Source organism: Oncorhynchus kisutch, linkage group LG24, assembly GCF_002021735.2.
Source record: "Oncorhynchus kisutch isolate 150728-3 linkage group LG24, Okis_V2, whole genome shotgun sequence".
NCBI lineage: Eukaryota > Metazoa > Chordata > Actinopteri > Salmoniformes > Salmonidae > Oncorhynchus > Oncorhynchus kisutch.
In genome coordinates, this window is record NC_034197.2 from 5,506,220 (window position 1) to 5,522,848 (window position 16,629).

General features: G+C 41.7%; 1 protein-coding gene across 2 annotated transcripts in view; it reads right to left on the bottom strand.

Moving 5' to 3' along the window:
* Positions 1–3,032: 3,032 nt before the first annotated feature.
* LOC109869460 (phosphatase and actin regulator 3) overlaps positions 3,033–16,629 on the bottom strand; it is a 64,203-nt gene continuing 50,606 nt past the window's right edge. For both annotated transcript variants that reach the window (XM_031803477.1, XM_020459637.2), the window contains exons 8-12: positions 5,748–5,803; positions 5,047–5,108; positions 4,548–4,688; positions 4,052–4,128; positions 3,033–3,646 (exon numbers count right to left, since the gene is read on the bottom strand). In XM_031803477.1, coding sequence (XP_031659337.1) covers positions 3,631–3,646; positions 4,052–4,128; positions 4,548–4,688; positions 5,047–5,108; positions 5,748–5,803 — 352 coding nt within the window. In that variant the 3' untranslated portion in view covers positions 3,033–3,630. The remainder of the gene's footprint in view (positions 3,647–4,051; positions 4,129–4,547; positions 4,689–5,046; positions 5,109–5,747; positions 5,804–16,629) is intronic.

Below are 16,629 nucleotides of genomic sequence, written 5' to 3' on the forward strand. Positions count from 1 at the left end.
AAATTTCTGTCCTACTCAAACATTTACACATTCGTGAGCTAACATTAGCATCACAAACACAAGTATCATTCCTTTGGTCAAAGTCATAGATAATACAGTGGCTCAGGCTGTTTGGGGTAACTCAACTACAGTGAGTGAAGAGGAACAAACAACAATAACTGCCAGGGTAGGATATAGCAAACATAACAAAATGTGTTAAACCACACTCCCAAGATGTAAATCTCCCTTTTTTCTAACTTAGGAGGAAAACAGAGTTTAGCCCCCATTTAAAACATAATGAATAAGAAAAATACCTGATCTCTCCTGTGATGAGAAATAACATTTGGTCTCATTTCCCATTATTGAATTAGGGCCTTCTCTCTCACGTTTGACCACAGCCTGGAGTCACAGCCTGGAGTACAAAGAGAGGATCTTCACCTCTCAGGTGTGGATTTTATCCAAACTTTAGCCTCCTACTTCATCCGAAATTTAGCCCCCTTATGTTGGTCATAGATCAAACAAGTACAGAGAATAGGGAAAGAGGAACAGCCAACCTACTGGGCACACCACATAATTTCAACGTTGTGAATTGGGTAATATTTGGTAGATACGCTGATCAATGAGATTCCAACCTATTTTAACTAACTCAAAAAGACAGCCAGGAAATTGTTGAGTTCCAAATGTGTTATCACTATGCTTTCAACCAAAGCTCAACCAAATTCCAATGGAAAATCAATGTCAGATTTTTGGTTTAGCACATAAAGTTCAAATGGAATAACAATGTCAGATATTTTGTTTATTTATTCAACAACTTAATGTGTTATCATTGTGCTTGATCTAATAGCACAAGCAAATGACCTAGATTGCAGTTAATTGAGATTACATTAAAGTAGGCTACATGCATGTGCAGATTATTATAGCAATTGTGAAGATTTCCACAGACCTATGACCCTCGTCATGCACACTTTCTATGATTACATAAGAATTGCCTTAACATTTGGCTATTCTTCGTCTTACAAAAGTAATATTGAAGTGTGTTTGGTTGACAACGCAACCAAATATCAACTTTTGAAAGAGATGCATCTTCTGCTTGGACAGCTCCATCTGTGCCACTAAGTCTGGCTTTAATTAAATCACATCTCCATTTCAACCAACAATCTAAGTTAAAGAACAGGACTAAATCAAATCAAACTTTAAATGCACTTTAAATACAGTTTGATTTGATTTAAAAATGCACTATGCAGAAATCCCGCCGCCATTTCCTGGTTGCTAAAATTCTAATAGTTTGCCTAATTTCAGTTTATGTGACAAAACAAGCAAGTGTAGTGTAGAGAATCATTTTACGATCTAAATCGCTGTGAAATATCTTTCCCATATCCAAAAATATTGTATTTTCAGCTGTTTCAAGCTGATTTACCAAACTGAAAGTAAGACTCAAAAACAAAAAGACTGGGAAGCATAGACATAGTGTACATAGAACAGATCTACCGCTTCTTAGACTTGCTTTCAATGAGAATGACAGATCTATATGGCATTGTGCTTATCCCCATTTCCTCTTCTATCTACTCTGGCACTGAAGAGTTCAAACCCTTAGAAAACGTTTTGTCACCTGCTGTTTTCAGATATGCTTGATGAGGAAAGGCATGAAGTCAGTTCAGAACAGACTCTTCAAGAAAATGGTGAGTGTAAATGACAGTCGTGACTAGGCTAGAGACAAAATAATAATAATTCCCCTTCCACTCACGCAGCATTAAAGAGGTCCCTCTTTTGTAGGCCATACTCAAAGTGCTGACTTTACAAGCGCCGACTGAGACTGCACCCCCTGAGGTGTTGCGAGTGTATTTGAGCGCTGTGTTTTGTGTCTCTCCCTTTAACAAGACAGGACATACTGAGTGTGAGGAGAGGACTACAGGCTAGTTTCCTGCCTGAGGGATCAAGGTTCTAAACCCAAATCAAGTACCACTGCACATTTATAAGATGTGTTTGCGTTCCATGACGTTTTCTCGTCATTCTACGTTAATTGCGATCAATGAAATATATTGAGCATAACTTAAATAAATATACATGCCTTATTTAAAAAGTATAAAATGTTAATTTATATGATATTAATATAGAATTTGTATATTTATGAATGAATGTATTTATTATTGCAGTGAAGTTTGACACTGTTAATAGCTTTTTTATGGTTTTAACCGTCTCTCGCTGCGAGTAGTATTTTCAAAATATAATACATTTCTGTGAAAATTGTTCTAATGGCATGCCTGCTGTTAACATAGCCTGAAGTTCATTTCACTTTTAAAATGTTTTATAATGTGAATTCAGATAAACTAAACTACCTTACTTGGCAGAGATATATGAAAATAGTACTTCAACTTATTCACGTTATTCCAATGGACAAATATCCATTTGAGTATCAGTTTGAGTGTCCTTTGCTGAGTAACTGTTATGCTTTATATAATCTCACATTGCCAGACTCATGAATCTCACATTCACCCTGCTTACCACTGTACCCGACTACTTTCTGAGCAACACAAAGGGGAAGGCTGGATCGAGGCTTTGCTTTTACATATAGAGCTCACCAGCTTGTAGTCCTAAAAAACTGAAATTAGTTTGCATTTTCTACCTCCAGTTAGTTGGAAATTCATGGGGAAAGATAGGGGTTTTGGGATATATGCCAAAAAGAAGGTCTGAGGTTAATACAGGCTTAGGATATCTTAGACATTTTGTTCTATGAGATAATACAGTATCAGTCAAGTATCATGACTTTCATGAATTATGAAGCTGTTATGAGCTTGTTTTGATTACATAAATGCTTAAAAGTTCACAAAAAGTTGTGTTAGCTGATGAAGATTGTCTCATAGAACAAAATGTATAATATCTCCTAAACATGTGTTTATCACAGACCTTATTTACCACAGACCTTTATCCACCCCCCCCCCCCCCCCCCCACGCGTACGACATTACTATTGCTCTCTGTTCAGCTGCCTAGCAATCCATTTATTAAAACTTTCAAAAAATATGCTGATTACCAAAAATAAGAGGAGGCAAAAACATGTTTTTAAAGACCTTGTATTTTGAAGACAAGTAGTGCTTACAAAGGTTTTCTATTTTCAGTAAAGACATTGACAGTCCGGTTCAGATTGACATATATACAGTTGGTACAAAATCTACCCCTGACCGACCACAGTCCCCCCCCCCCCCCCCAGTGACACTTATTTTTTATGTAAAAGGTGAAGCTGGTCACATGCACAACCGTCATCTTCCTCGTACGGGTTTGCCACCATCTCAAAGGAGACTGTTAAAAAAAACACACGCACACAGACCGAAGTAGATTGTTCTTCCCTCGGCTCCATCTTAACCGATGGGCAGACAGACAGACGGAGTCCGGGGTTCCGTCTTTAGTATTCTGCCTCCAGGCAGCTCCCACAGTGGGATTCACTGCCACACACCCAAACATCACCATCCGTCCACCCCTCCTATCGATGAAGGCCAGGGGCGTGCTGGAGGAATCGAGGACACCCTGCAGACAAAGGACCGGGCTCTGGAAGAATGGCTTTAAGTGCTCCGGCAGTTTTCTAACCGCTGCCGACGCAGCAACCGAAAATTCTAGGCTCAGCAGTATTTCTTCATAGAAGTATCTCCCCTTCGTATTCATGGCCTGTGGAACCTACAGAAGGAAAGGAAGGGGGAAGAGTGAGGGGGAGGAAGAGTCATGAGCGCAGAAGGTGCCTTTGTTATCCCTCCACTTATTATTACAGCTATTCATCAATCTTGTGAGGCTATTTTTAGCACGGCTATGTGCACCGGGGGAGTGGGGTTGCTGTCTCCCTAGATCATTGGTACAAATCGACCGGAGGATATTCGTTTACCACACACACTTAATTGGGGACAGACAGCATTTGTAATTTCTCTTGCCAATATCAGGCCGCGGGGAAGGTAAGCAAGGACTCCCCTCCTCCCCTTTTACGCATCTATCTTTAGCTCTGTGGACCTTTTCTAGACATGCAAGAGGAGTTAAAAATAGAGTCAGCCGCAAGCCAAGAATAGAAGCAAGCACAGAACACACACTGACCTCGTAAGGTGCTTGCTGGAGGCATGCACCTCCATCTCAGTGCTTTTGAACTCGTTCAGCTCTTTTCGGATAGCCGCCTGCAGAGGAAGAAAACGAGCGTTAGACTAGAGAGCATCCTTAAGCAGAGGCTTACCACGCACCCATCGACCCTCGCATGCATCGACCCACAGTCTGCAAAACTCAGCACGGAGAGCGTAGTAAACAAAAGAAAGATGACAACAACAAGGTCTTAGCCACAAGGACATAGTCTGAGATATGGAGTGAGAAAAAAAGCTGAAGCTAGCTAGAAAACAGCGAGACATTCTGGCTCTATGGGGGAGGTAGCCAGGGCAATAAATAGGACATGTACATCACAAAATGCTCAAAAAGGGTATGTGCCAGTCAATTTACCATTTGGGTGGGGAATCATTAATTTTGTGTGGAATGTGAAATATGGGAGATGCAGTCGAAGGATCCTTGTTTTTGACATGGTTGACATTCTCACACACACACACACCTTGTCAGCTGCCGAAAGCCTGGTCCAGGGCTTGTCTGCTCTCCTGTCATAATCTTGAGCTTTGGCCACCTCGACATAATCGCTGAAGCGGATGAGAATCTTTCGGTCCCGTAGTTCGTCGACTGTGGGCCGCTGATTGAGCTGAAATACACAATGGTCTGAAATTCCTGTATTCATCTGTGGTTTTGGCATCATAATGCTGCTCTCATAAAAGTAACGATGTTGCCATAGTAGGCTTATACAAGATTTTTGGGGACAAATATTTGTATGTCTTATTATGTTCTTCTCCAGAGCACTTCCAAAAACAAAGATACAACTAGTGTATAGCATGAAATAAATAGTGTATAGCATGAAATAAAGTATAAAAATAGAACAAGTACTTCAGTCAGGAGTAATGGGATGTCTGCATAGTGTACCTTACTGTTAGTGTATTATTACATTGCCAATAATAACAATAATACATAGTAACTAAGTAGTGTAATAAAAAAGTGTAACATACCTTTCTGTTGAGCCGCTGTTTGATTTCCCTCCTCTCCTCTTGTTCGGTCTGGTCATTTCTCTCTTTAAACCAATGAGAATAATACAATTAGTGATAGACAACGACACTGATAAGAACACTTGAGGTTTCAACTGATTTTCATCAGTTGTCCCCCTAATCCACATGTCAGTGATGTCACGGTTTGACCCTAAACCTTATCTATGAGTGAATGATTATGAAATCAATACCAGTGTCCCACTGTGTTTGACTGTAGACACCGCTTCAGATATTACAAATAAAGTCTCATCTATGGGGATATATATGTATATTTGAACCATTTAAACATAATTCTTGGTCTAAATGTAAATCTTGTTTCACTCAGGGTCAGATCCAAATTCCCATAGAATCTCGAAATTAAAACGCTTATGTAAGAAAAACACAACGCTTTTGAGCCTGCCCAAAATAATATGTGCTGTTGGTCAGTTTTCTAAACGAATTTCTCAACATCAAGTCATGTTACAGTATGTATGTTGGAAAACAATGTGTGCTCATCCTTTCCCTCTCCTGAATTTTGCACGAGTGAATGTGTGTATCATAATAAATGTATGTATTGTCCACCTTGGTAGAGTCATTTAGGACCTGCGCATGAATTTCACATTACTCAATGAAAAGAAAGATAAAAAGTGCAGAAATGTAAATAAAAAGGCAGTTTTACAACTCACGTTTCAGAATATTCCGGCTTTCCAACTCCTCAACGTTCGGCCTCTGGCTGAGTCTCCTGCGAAAAAATACCAGAACCACGTTCTGAACCATTTTCGATTCAAGCTAGGTCAACATCAAATAAGTAGACTTTTAAACCAAGTTCGCCTATCATTCTCCTCAATGTAGTCGTTCTATTGGGGAACACCTTGTTTTTCCATCTCGCGTCTAAACCTCGACTATGATGCTTTACTAGAGGCGCCCCCCACATCTGGAATACCCACAGACGCGCGATTTCTTTGTATTTCACGTTTTACCGCTGTTGAAACCTCTGGCTCTCTTAACTTATTGTCTCAAATCGTGAATTATCAGAGAGACGAAGAGCAAACACTAGGTCTACTGTCGTCTGCTGTTGCATGTGCAGCTGCGCGCTTCACTGTCATCCATTGCAGTCTACTCCACACAAACAGGCAGCACCCTTCTTGAACTGAGTCGTGATGCGCTACTCAGGCGAACCTCCCCTTTCCCGAATAAATGTATATTTGCTATCGGGAGGAGGTGCATACGAGATTCCCACTCAAGTTATCCACGATCACTCAGACAACATTTCTCAGTTTCACAAAGTTGCTTCTATTGTTCAAATGCTTTTGTTTCGAATTGTAAAATAGGTTACAATTAGCCTTTATTTATTATCTTGACTCACCTATCTAAATGTATATACTCCTGATATGGGTAGCTAGCTACAACACATCTATAGGCCTATCTCAAACTGATTACAAAACTGTATATACGTTTTTTCTTAAAATGTAATAAAAATGATGGGATACTAATAAGATGGTCCCCGGGTCATACAAATAAGCAACTCAAAATAATGACTAATTCATGTTTGCTTAAACCTCATCATCAAAGCTTCAAACAGTCCACAAAAACCAAATGCCCGTGACTTTAGAGTCACCTGTGCATGTGAGCATTTCAAAGACTTTGATATCAATAATAGATAGGGCTCAGCCCTCAGTGCATGTGGCAAACTCACCGCCCAAAAGATAAAGGTAGCGAGACAGAGTGCACCACACAACCTCACAGCATGTCTCGCCCCCGACCAACTTCAAACCTCAATTCCAGAGCTCTGAGTGAGGACCAAAGTCAGGTCACACACCTTGAAGTCGCACGCGCTGAACTCGCCACTGACGTGCCACAGCTGGGTATTGTGGCAGTAGTGCCCATTGCCCTCCCACACTGCTGCTCTTTCCCTCTGAAGAGGTGATCAATTTGCTGGAGCCCTAACAGTTATAGGCAACGTATATACGTACCAAATGCATACAATGAAATGCAAATACAGAGAAATCATGCTTGTATTCAAGACAATGTATTTAATAATACTACTATTACGACAAGACGACTAAACGAAATCAATGTTATTACATTTAGTAATCATTGTACTGTTTGTTTGGGTTTGATCATAAGAGTTGGATGATGACATTGAACAGCATAACGAATACAATGGCTTCAATTGTAAAATGGTATAGAATCAGCTTGATCTCCTCTGTCTAAGAGGTGTGGACCTTTTTTAAAAATATATTTTCAGTGGTATTGCTAACAAACACACCCCTATAAAGAAAATTTGAATTAAAAACTGATTCTACCGTGATCTTGCAGAGTTACTCCACCTCAAGAATTGCATTTGGTGAAAGGCTCGGCGCCCGGCTCGCCACAGGAGTCGCTGGTGCGCGATGAGACAAGGATATCCCTACCGGCCAAACCCTCCCTAACCCGGACGACGCTAGGCCAATTAACGAGCGTCGCCCCACGGACCTCCCGGTCGCGGCTGGTTACTGGGCGCGAACCCAGAGTCTCTGGTGGCACAGCTTGCGCTGCCGGGTGCCCTTAACCACTGCGCCACCCGGGAGGCTGAGTCAGGATTCTTAATTGACTCAGACATGCCTCCTTGCCCATCCAACATTTCCTCATCTCCCACCATTTCTAATGCGACTAGCCCCGACCCTTCTCCCTCTTTTTCCCCTGCTCCGCTACAAAGTTTCTCCCTGCAGGCGGTCACTGAGTCCGAGGTGCTAAAGGAGATCCTGAAACTTGACCTCAAAAAAACATCTGGATCAGATGGTTTAGATCCTTTCTTCTTTAAGGTTCCTGCCCCTATCATCGCCAAGCCTATCTCTGTGTCACACCCTGATCTGTTTAACCTGTCTTTGTGATTGTCTCCTGAAGGGGGGCTTCAGGTGTCGCCCATCTTCCCCCTTATCTCCTGTTTATTTATACCTGTGTTCTCTGTTTCTGTTGCCAGTTCGCTTTCTAGTTTTCCCGTTTTTTGACCTTTCTGCCTGCCCTGACCCTGAGCCTGCATGCCGTCCTGTACCTTTGCCCCACGACTCTGGGTGATCTACCCCTGCCTGCCTTGACCTGTCGTTTGCCTGCCCCTGGTTGCTGTAATAAACATTATTACTACGACATAGTCTGCATTTGGGTCTTACCTGAAACGTGATACTCCAACCTTTTTAACCTGTCTATCCTTTCTGGGGAGGTTCACATTGCTTGGAAGGCAGCCACGGTCCGCCCGTTATTTAAAGGGGGAGATCAAGCTGATCCTAACTGTTATAGGCCTATTTCTATTTTGCCCTGTTTTCAAAAATGTTGGAAAAACTTGTCAATAATCAACTGGCTGGCTTTCTTGATGTCTATAGTATTCCCTCTGGTATGCAATCTGGTTTCCGCTCAGGTTATGGATTTGTCACTGCAACCTTAAAGGTCCTCAATGATGTCACCAGTGCCCTTAATTCTAAGCAATGTCAATCAATCAAATGTATTTATAAGCTGTTCTTACATCAGCTGATGTCACATAGTACTGTACAGAAACTTAGCCTAAAACCACAAACAGAAAGCAATGCAGATGTAGAAAGGCCAGAACCTAGGAAGAAACCTAGAGAGGAACCAGGCTATGAGGGGTGGCCAGTCTTCTTCTGGCTATGCCGGGTGGAGATTATAATAGAACATGGCCAAGATGTTCAAATGTTCATAGATGACCAGTAGGGTCAGATAATAATAATTACAGTGGTTGTTGAGGGTGCAACAGGTCAGCACCTCTGTGCTGCTATTTTAATTGACTTGGCCAAAGCTTTTGATACGGTAGACCATTCCATTCTTGTGAGTATTGGTGTCTCTGAGGGGTCTTTGGCCTGGTTTGCTAACTACCTCTCTCAAAGAGTGCAGTGTATAAAGTCAAAACATCTGCTGTCTCAGCCACTACCTGTTAACAAGGGAGTACCCCAACGCTCGATCCTAGGCCCCACGCTCTTCTCAATTTACACCAACAACATAGCTCAGGCAGTAGGAAGTTCTCTCATCCATTTATATGGAGATGATACAGTCTTATACTCAGCTGGCCCCTACCCGGATTTTGTGTTAAACAATCAAAAAAAAAAATGCTTTCTTTAGTGTCCAACAAGCTTTCTCTACCCTTAACCTTGTTCTGAACACCTCCAAAACAAAGGTCATGTGGTTTGGTAAGAAGAATGCCCCTCTCCCTACAGGTGTGATTACTACCTCTGAGGGTTTAAAGCTTGAGGTAGTCACCTCATATAAGTACTTGGGAGTATGGCTAGACGGTACACTGTCCTTCTCTCAGGACATATCAAAGCTGCAGGCTAAAGTTAAATCTAGACTTGATTTCCTCTATCGTAATCACTCCCCTTTCACTCCAGCTGCTAAACTAACCCTGATTCAGATAACCATCCTACCCATGCTAGATTACGGAGACATCATTTATAGATCGGCAGGTAAGGGTGCTCTCGAGCGGCTAGATGTTCTTTAACATTTGGCCATCAGATTTTCTACCAATGCTCCTTATAGCGAACATCACTGCACTCTATACTCCTCTGTACACTGGTCATCTCTGTATACCCATCGCAAGACCCACTGGTTGATGCTTATTTATAAAACCCTCTTAGGCCTCACTACCCCCTATCTGAGATATCCACTGCAGCCCTCATCCTCCACATACAACACGCGTTCTGCCAGTCACACTCTGTTAAAGGTCCCCAAAGCACACACATCACTGGGTCGCTCCTCATTTCAGTTCGCTGCAGCGACTGGAACGAGCTGCAACAAACACTCAAACTGGACAGTTTTATCTCAATCTTTTAATTCAAAGACTCAATCATGGACACCCTTACTGACAGTTGTGGCTGCTTTGCGTGATGTATTGTTGTCTCTACCTTCTTTCCCTTTGTTTGTGCCTAATAATGTTTGTACCATGTTTTGTGCTGCTACCTTGTTGTGTTGCTACCATGTTGTTGTCATGTTGTGTTGCTACCATGCTGTGTTTTCATGTGTTACTTCCTTGCTATGTTGTTGACTTTAGGTCTCTCTTCATGTAGTGTTGAGTTGTCTCTCTTGTTGTGTTTTGTCCTATATTTTTTATTTTATATATATTTTTTAATCCCAGCCCCCGTCCCTGCAGGAGGCCTTTTGGTAGGCCATCATTGTAAATAAGAACTTGTTCTTAACTGACTTGCCTATTTAAATAAAGGTTAAATAAAAAATTTAAATGAGAACAGAGACGTATAATTTCAACAGCCTAACCTTGCCATTTTGTTTGATAAGCTGACGGGTGGAGCTGGGGAACCACTCAAATACATAGGAATCCATGAGATCAACATGACAGTTAGCATATTTTGAAACTATACACCGTTGACTGAAATGACAACAAAAACAAGAAACAGAGTTGAGAGTTTGGCTTATGATATTTTAGACAGCTGTGCTAGGTTCGGACATTTATACAGCATTTATACATTTATAAGAATCAATGTCAATACAGACTTGCTACTAGCAATACTGTTGAATAATTCATTAACTTATTTGTCTGATCAATTCGTTTTCCAAGGAATATTAATACCAGGCCATGTTATTTTAGTATTTCCAGAGATGCTTGATTACCAACAACGACGAGACGGCCTACAGGGAGGAGGTGAGGGCCCTCGGAGTGTGGTGTCAGGAAAATAACCTCACACTCAACGTCAACAAAACTAAGATGATTGTGGACTTCAGGAAACAGCAGAGGGAACACCCCCCTATCCACATCGATGGAACAGTAGTGGAGAGGGTAGTAAGTTTTAAGTTCCTCAGCGTACACATCACAGACAAACTGAATTGGTCCACCCACACAGACAGCATCGTGAAGAAGGCGCAGCAGCTCCTCTTCAACCTCAGGAGGCTAAAGAAATTCGGCTTGTCACCAAAAGCACTCACAAACTTCTACAGATGCACAATCGAGAGCATCCTGTCGGGCTGTATCACCGCCTGGTACGGCAACTGCTCCGCCCACAACCGTAAGGCTCTCCAGAGGGTAGTGAGGTCTGCACAACGCATCACCGGGGGCAAACTACCTGTCCTCCAGGACACCTACACCACCCGATTTCACAGGAAGGCCATAAAGATCATCAAGGACAACAACCACCCGAGCCACTGCCTGTTCACCCCGCTATCATCCAGAAGGCAAGGTCAGTACAGGTGCATCAAAGCTGGGACCGAGAGACTGAAAAACAGCTTCTATCTCAAGGCCATCAGACTGTTAAACAGCCACCACTAACATTGAGTGGCTGCTGCCAACACACTGACTCAACTCCAGCCACTTTAATAATGGGAATTGATGGGAAATGATGTAAAATATATCACTAGCCACTTTAAACAATGCTACCTAATATAATGTTTACATACCCTACATTATTCATCTCATATGTATACGTATATACTGTACTCTATATCATCTACTGCATCCTTATGTAATACATGTATCACTAGCCACTTTAACTATGCCACTTTGTTTACATACTCATCTCATATGTATATACTGCACTCAATACCATCTACTGTATCTTGCCTATGCCGCTCTGTACCATCATATTTGTGAACATGGCAGTATAATAGTCTGTCCTCCACAAAAAAAAAGAACTAGCCACCAACTACAGTGAGCTCCAAAAGTATTGGGACAGTGACCATTTTTTGGGGATTTCAACTGTGATTTGAACCATGATTACAGATAATCCTAAATGAATCGTGAATAACGATGAGTGAGTAAGTTATAGACACACAAATATCATACTCCCCCAAACAATGCTAACCTCCCCTGTTATTGTAATGGTGAGAGGTTAGCATGTCTTGGGTGTATGATATTTGTGCGTCTGTGTAAGTCTCTGTTCTCATTTTAAATGTTGTATCTCGCTCATCATTATTCACGATTCATTCAGGATTATGGGTAATCAGGGGGGCATCCACATGAATCTATAAGTGTTTAGAAACATATTTTATTCTTATTTAAAATAAAAATTACTCCAAGATGACACTACATTATTTACAATGAATTTCTATTGGGCACAAAATAATCTGAAACACAAATGCATCCAACAAAGTTGTAGAGTCACAAGCTTGATGTAGTCATTGTGTGCTATGAATATTGGACCAGCTACTTAATTTTTTCTACTTTAATACACACAAGTGAGTTTGTCCCAATACTTTTAGTTCCCCCATTTTAGGGTACCATGTGCAAAAAGTATGGAATTTCTAAACGGTTCACCCAATATCGATGACAATACACTCAAATTAAAGCTGACAGTCTGCACTTTAACCCCATAGTCATCGTATCATTTCAAATCTAAAGAGCTGGAGTACAGAGCCAAAAAAACAACACCATTGTCACTGTCCCAATACTTTTGGAGCTCACTGTGTATCCTACATCTGTCTCTCCAGTGAGAGTGTGTGATGAAGGCATAACATTTTCAACAAATGAAATGGAGTCACTCTCAAAGCCCCAATGGACGCTATATCACCATGACGTTGACCTGGCCGCTGTGTGGCTTAGCGACAGTTTCTCGTGGAAGACAATGGATTCTTCCCAGGGAACCCTTACTACAGGTGTAGGCCTAATAACAGCTGTGTGTATGTGCAGAACATTGGCTATTCTTGGCAAAAAAGTAATATCTTAATTTAGGGTATTTGGAGACGGAAAGTCGAGAGACTAAAGCGCTCATTAGATGTTTTGATGTTTCCTACCCTATATACATTTAATTCTGACCCAAGGACAGCTGTCTAAGATACAGTACAGTTCAGAACATCTACTTTTCTTGAACATACTGTAGAACATGGGATGATAATGCAGTGTATTGCAGGTGTATAGGTACCCAATGTCCTGAAATGGCTATTCAGCCAACAATGCGCCTTTTAAAGGCATTTTTCCCAAACATGGTAAACGCATATCGGCTCAAAAGTAAATTACCTTAAAAAGTCTGTTATTGTGTAATGCTTTATAACACCCCTTGGATTGAATCCCGGCCTATTCCCAGCTAGCTCATTTGGTCCCTTGGAAGTTATTTTGGTTACCATTGGTTCTGGGAACGAAGCAATATGTTTCCCGACCGGTAAAACTGAAAGTTTTTTAAACATTCTGAGAACGGAAGTGAATTTTGTCTGTTCCGGGAACGTAACATTTTAGTTTGCAAGGTTCCCTGAAATTTTTCCTGGGAGGTTTAATTTACATTCTGAGAACAGAAATGATAGGTTATTAATTAACTTTCTGAGAACATTTTAGTTTGCAAAACGTTTCAATAAGACTTAACACTGCTAGCTTCGGTTAATTGTTTTGAACTTCAAGCACAGATAGGACACATGGAAATTAATTTGCTTAGTCATTAATCATGCAAAGACATTTTTTTTATAGTGGCACAGCACGGCACGGAGATTTGAACTTATGATCTTCTGTTTTTTAGCCATGGAATAAGTCCACTGCGCCACCAGGATGGAGCTAGTTTAACATGTTTTTTAAACTCATACAAAGTTGTTAATTTCAGGCTATTCAAACAGACCCCAGTTCAAAGGAAACAAGCACTCATTAAAATCAGGTGTGGCCAATTAGTAGGCAGTGGCCAACACACCTGAACACACTTAACAAGATAGAAGAAAGAAAGCATTTAGTTGATGCTGAGAACAGAATGATTATGTTTTTAATGACATTCTTAGAATGTTCTCAGATTTTTTTAAAATCAAATTCCTTAAATGTGCTGGGAATGTTCCAAAGCCAAGCAACTATCTTGCACCTTTCCAAGAAAGTTGTGGGAATGTTGTATGCAAAATAACCATAGGACAACCACGCTCCACCAAGCTCTAAGAAACATGGTTCTCAGAATGTTATGTGCTAGATGGGTATTACTCAAATTGTCTATATATGTAAATATTTAAAGCATTGCTTGTGCATGGAGAGAAAAGGATAGACAGCCTTGAGTGGGTGGTTGCAATAGGCATTCGCTTCCGTTTCTCCTTCAGCCACAAATTGGCAGCCGAAAGAAGGCAGCCAGACTGCAGAGAGCTGTCACAATAAACCAGCTCTCCACAAAACACACCTCTTGCTGGCCCGGAGTCTGGTCGAGCGGGTAATGCTCTTGCCCCCGAAACCATACACTTCCCCTGGAGTGGGGATCCCGGTTCTATTGAGGCATGAACTCTACACATTTCTGTCTCCCTTCTTCAGCTCCTATCCTGTCATAAAAAAAAGAATGAGTTCGAAATTCCGCTCTTCTTTAAAATGGAAAAACCCCATCTCCTGCATTCTGGCCTACTGTAACTGTATTGCCCTTCCCCCACCATTTCTCCTCACATAACTCCTCAATAACACACATTTGAGGAGGAGTGGGGAGGCGGAGAGATAGGAGTGCACCGTGATGTATTATTCAATAGTCTCCAAGCTAAAAATAGCACCGGCGAAGCACCACCACAGCAGAAGTGGCAGGCAGAGAGCAGAGTGCTATAGATGGAAAGGTCATATCACTCTGAGACAACGGACAGGCAAGGTGTCATTATCCCAGTGAGAAGCTAGGATAGCATCTTTTTTTCTGCTTTTTATCTGGCTGTCGGTTTCTCCGACGTGGAAAGAGGCTCAGAAAAAGACGATTCAATCTAAGCTAGCAGTCATCTTGGGAGATCTGAGCCCGGAGTTATAGACTATTTTGTCATTCATTAAGAGTACCCTTGGGAAATAGGCTTTACTCCTCCATTAAGCTTCCCTCTTCTCCACCATCTTTAGGGCTAAATATAGTTGGGCTTTCCCCTCTCTGAAAAAGCGCAGTGTAACCAAAATATGGAGCATGCACGGCAAACGGGAACCTATTTGAAAAGCATTTAGACCCCTTCCCTTTTTCCTATTTTTTTTAGGTTACAGCCTTATTCTAAAATTGATCAAATTTTTGTTGCCCCTCATCAATGTACACAAAAACAGGTCAAATTTATAAAAATAAAGAAATACCTTATTTACATAACTATTCAGACCCTTTGCTATGAGACTCAAAATTGAGCTCAGGTGCATCCTGTTTCCATTGATCATCCTTGAGATGTTTCTACCTGTGGGAAATGCAATTGATTGGATATGATTTGGAAAGGCACACATCTGTCTATATAAGGTCCACAGTTGACAGTATATGTCAGAGCAAAAACCAAGCCATGATGTTGAAGCAATTGTCCGTAAAGCTCAGAGACAGGATTGTGTCAAGGCACATACCTGGGGAAGGCCTCCATCATTCTTAAATGGAAGAAGTTCGGAAGAAGTTGGAAGAAGCTGGCCGCCCGGCCAAACAGAGCAATCGGGGAGAAGGGCCTTGATCAGGGAGTTGACTAAGAACCCAATAGTCACTCTGACAGCTCCAGAGTTCCTCTGTGATGGGAGAACATTCCAAAAGGACAACCATCTCCGCAGCACTCCACCAATCGGACCTTTATGGTAGAGTGGCCAGACGGAAGCCACTCCTCAGTAAAAGGCACATGACAGCCCACTTGGAGTTTGCCAAAAGGCACATAAAGGACTATCAGACAATAAGAAACAATATTCTCTGGTCTGATGAAAGCAAGACTGTACTCTTTGGCCTGAATGCCAACCATCACGTCTGTAAGAAACCTGACACTATCCCTACGGTGAAGTGGTGGCAGCATCATGCTTTGGGGATGTTTTTCAGGGGCAGGGACTGGGAGACTAGTCAGGGTCAAGGAAAAGATAAACGGAGCAAAGTACAGAGAAATCCTTTAAGAAAGACTGCTCAGGACCTCAGACTGTGGCAAGGGTTCAGATTCCAAGAGGACAACGACCCTATGCACACAGCCAAGACAATGCAGGAGTGGCTTCAGAACAAGTCTCTGAATGTCCTTGAGTGGCCCATCCAGAGCCCGGACTTGAACCTGATTGAACATGTCTGGAGTGACCAGAAAATAGCTGTGCATCGATGCTCCCCATCCAACCTGACAGAGCTTGAGAGGATCTGCAGAGAAGATAGGGAGGAACTCCCCAAATACAGGTGTGCCAAGCTTGTAGCGTCATACCCAATAAGACTCGATGCTATAATCTCTGTCAAAGGTGCTTCAACAAAGTACTGAGAAAAGGGTCTGAATACTTACACAAATGTAATATTTAAGTTATTTAAGAAAAACCTGTTTTTGCTTTGTCATTATGGGGTATTATTGTGTGAAGGATGATGAGGGTAAAAAACAATTGAATGAATTTTAGAAAAAGGCTGTAACGTGACAAAATGTGGAAAAAGTCCAAGGGGTCTGAATACTTTCCGTATGCACTGTACGCACTAATGGCACCACGTAAAGAAGGAATAAGCAGCTCAGGATCTCAACAAAATGTCTACACTGGTGTGGGAATCGGAACGTTTACCATTTACAGTGGACCTTTTCATATGTGGTCTCTATTTTGTCTGGAGGTAACAGTGGCTAGAAAATGGGAGCACAAATTGCAATATAGTAGGATAATCCTACTATGCCTGCCCCTTCCCCTTACCTTTCAATTTTTGCTGATTTCAGTAGTCTGGATAGGTAGGAGCAATGTAGTGGTGGAGCTTTCACCACATTGCTCCT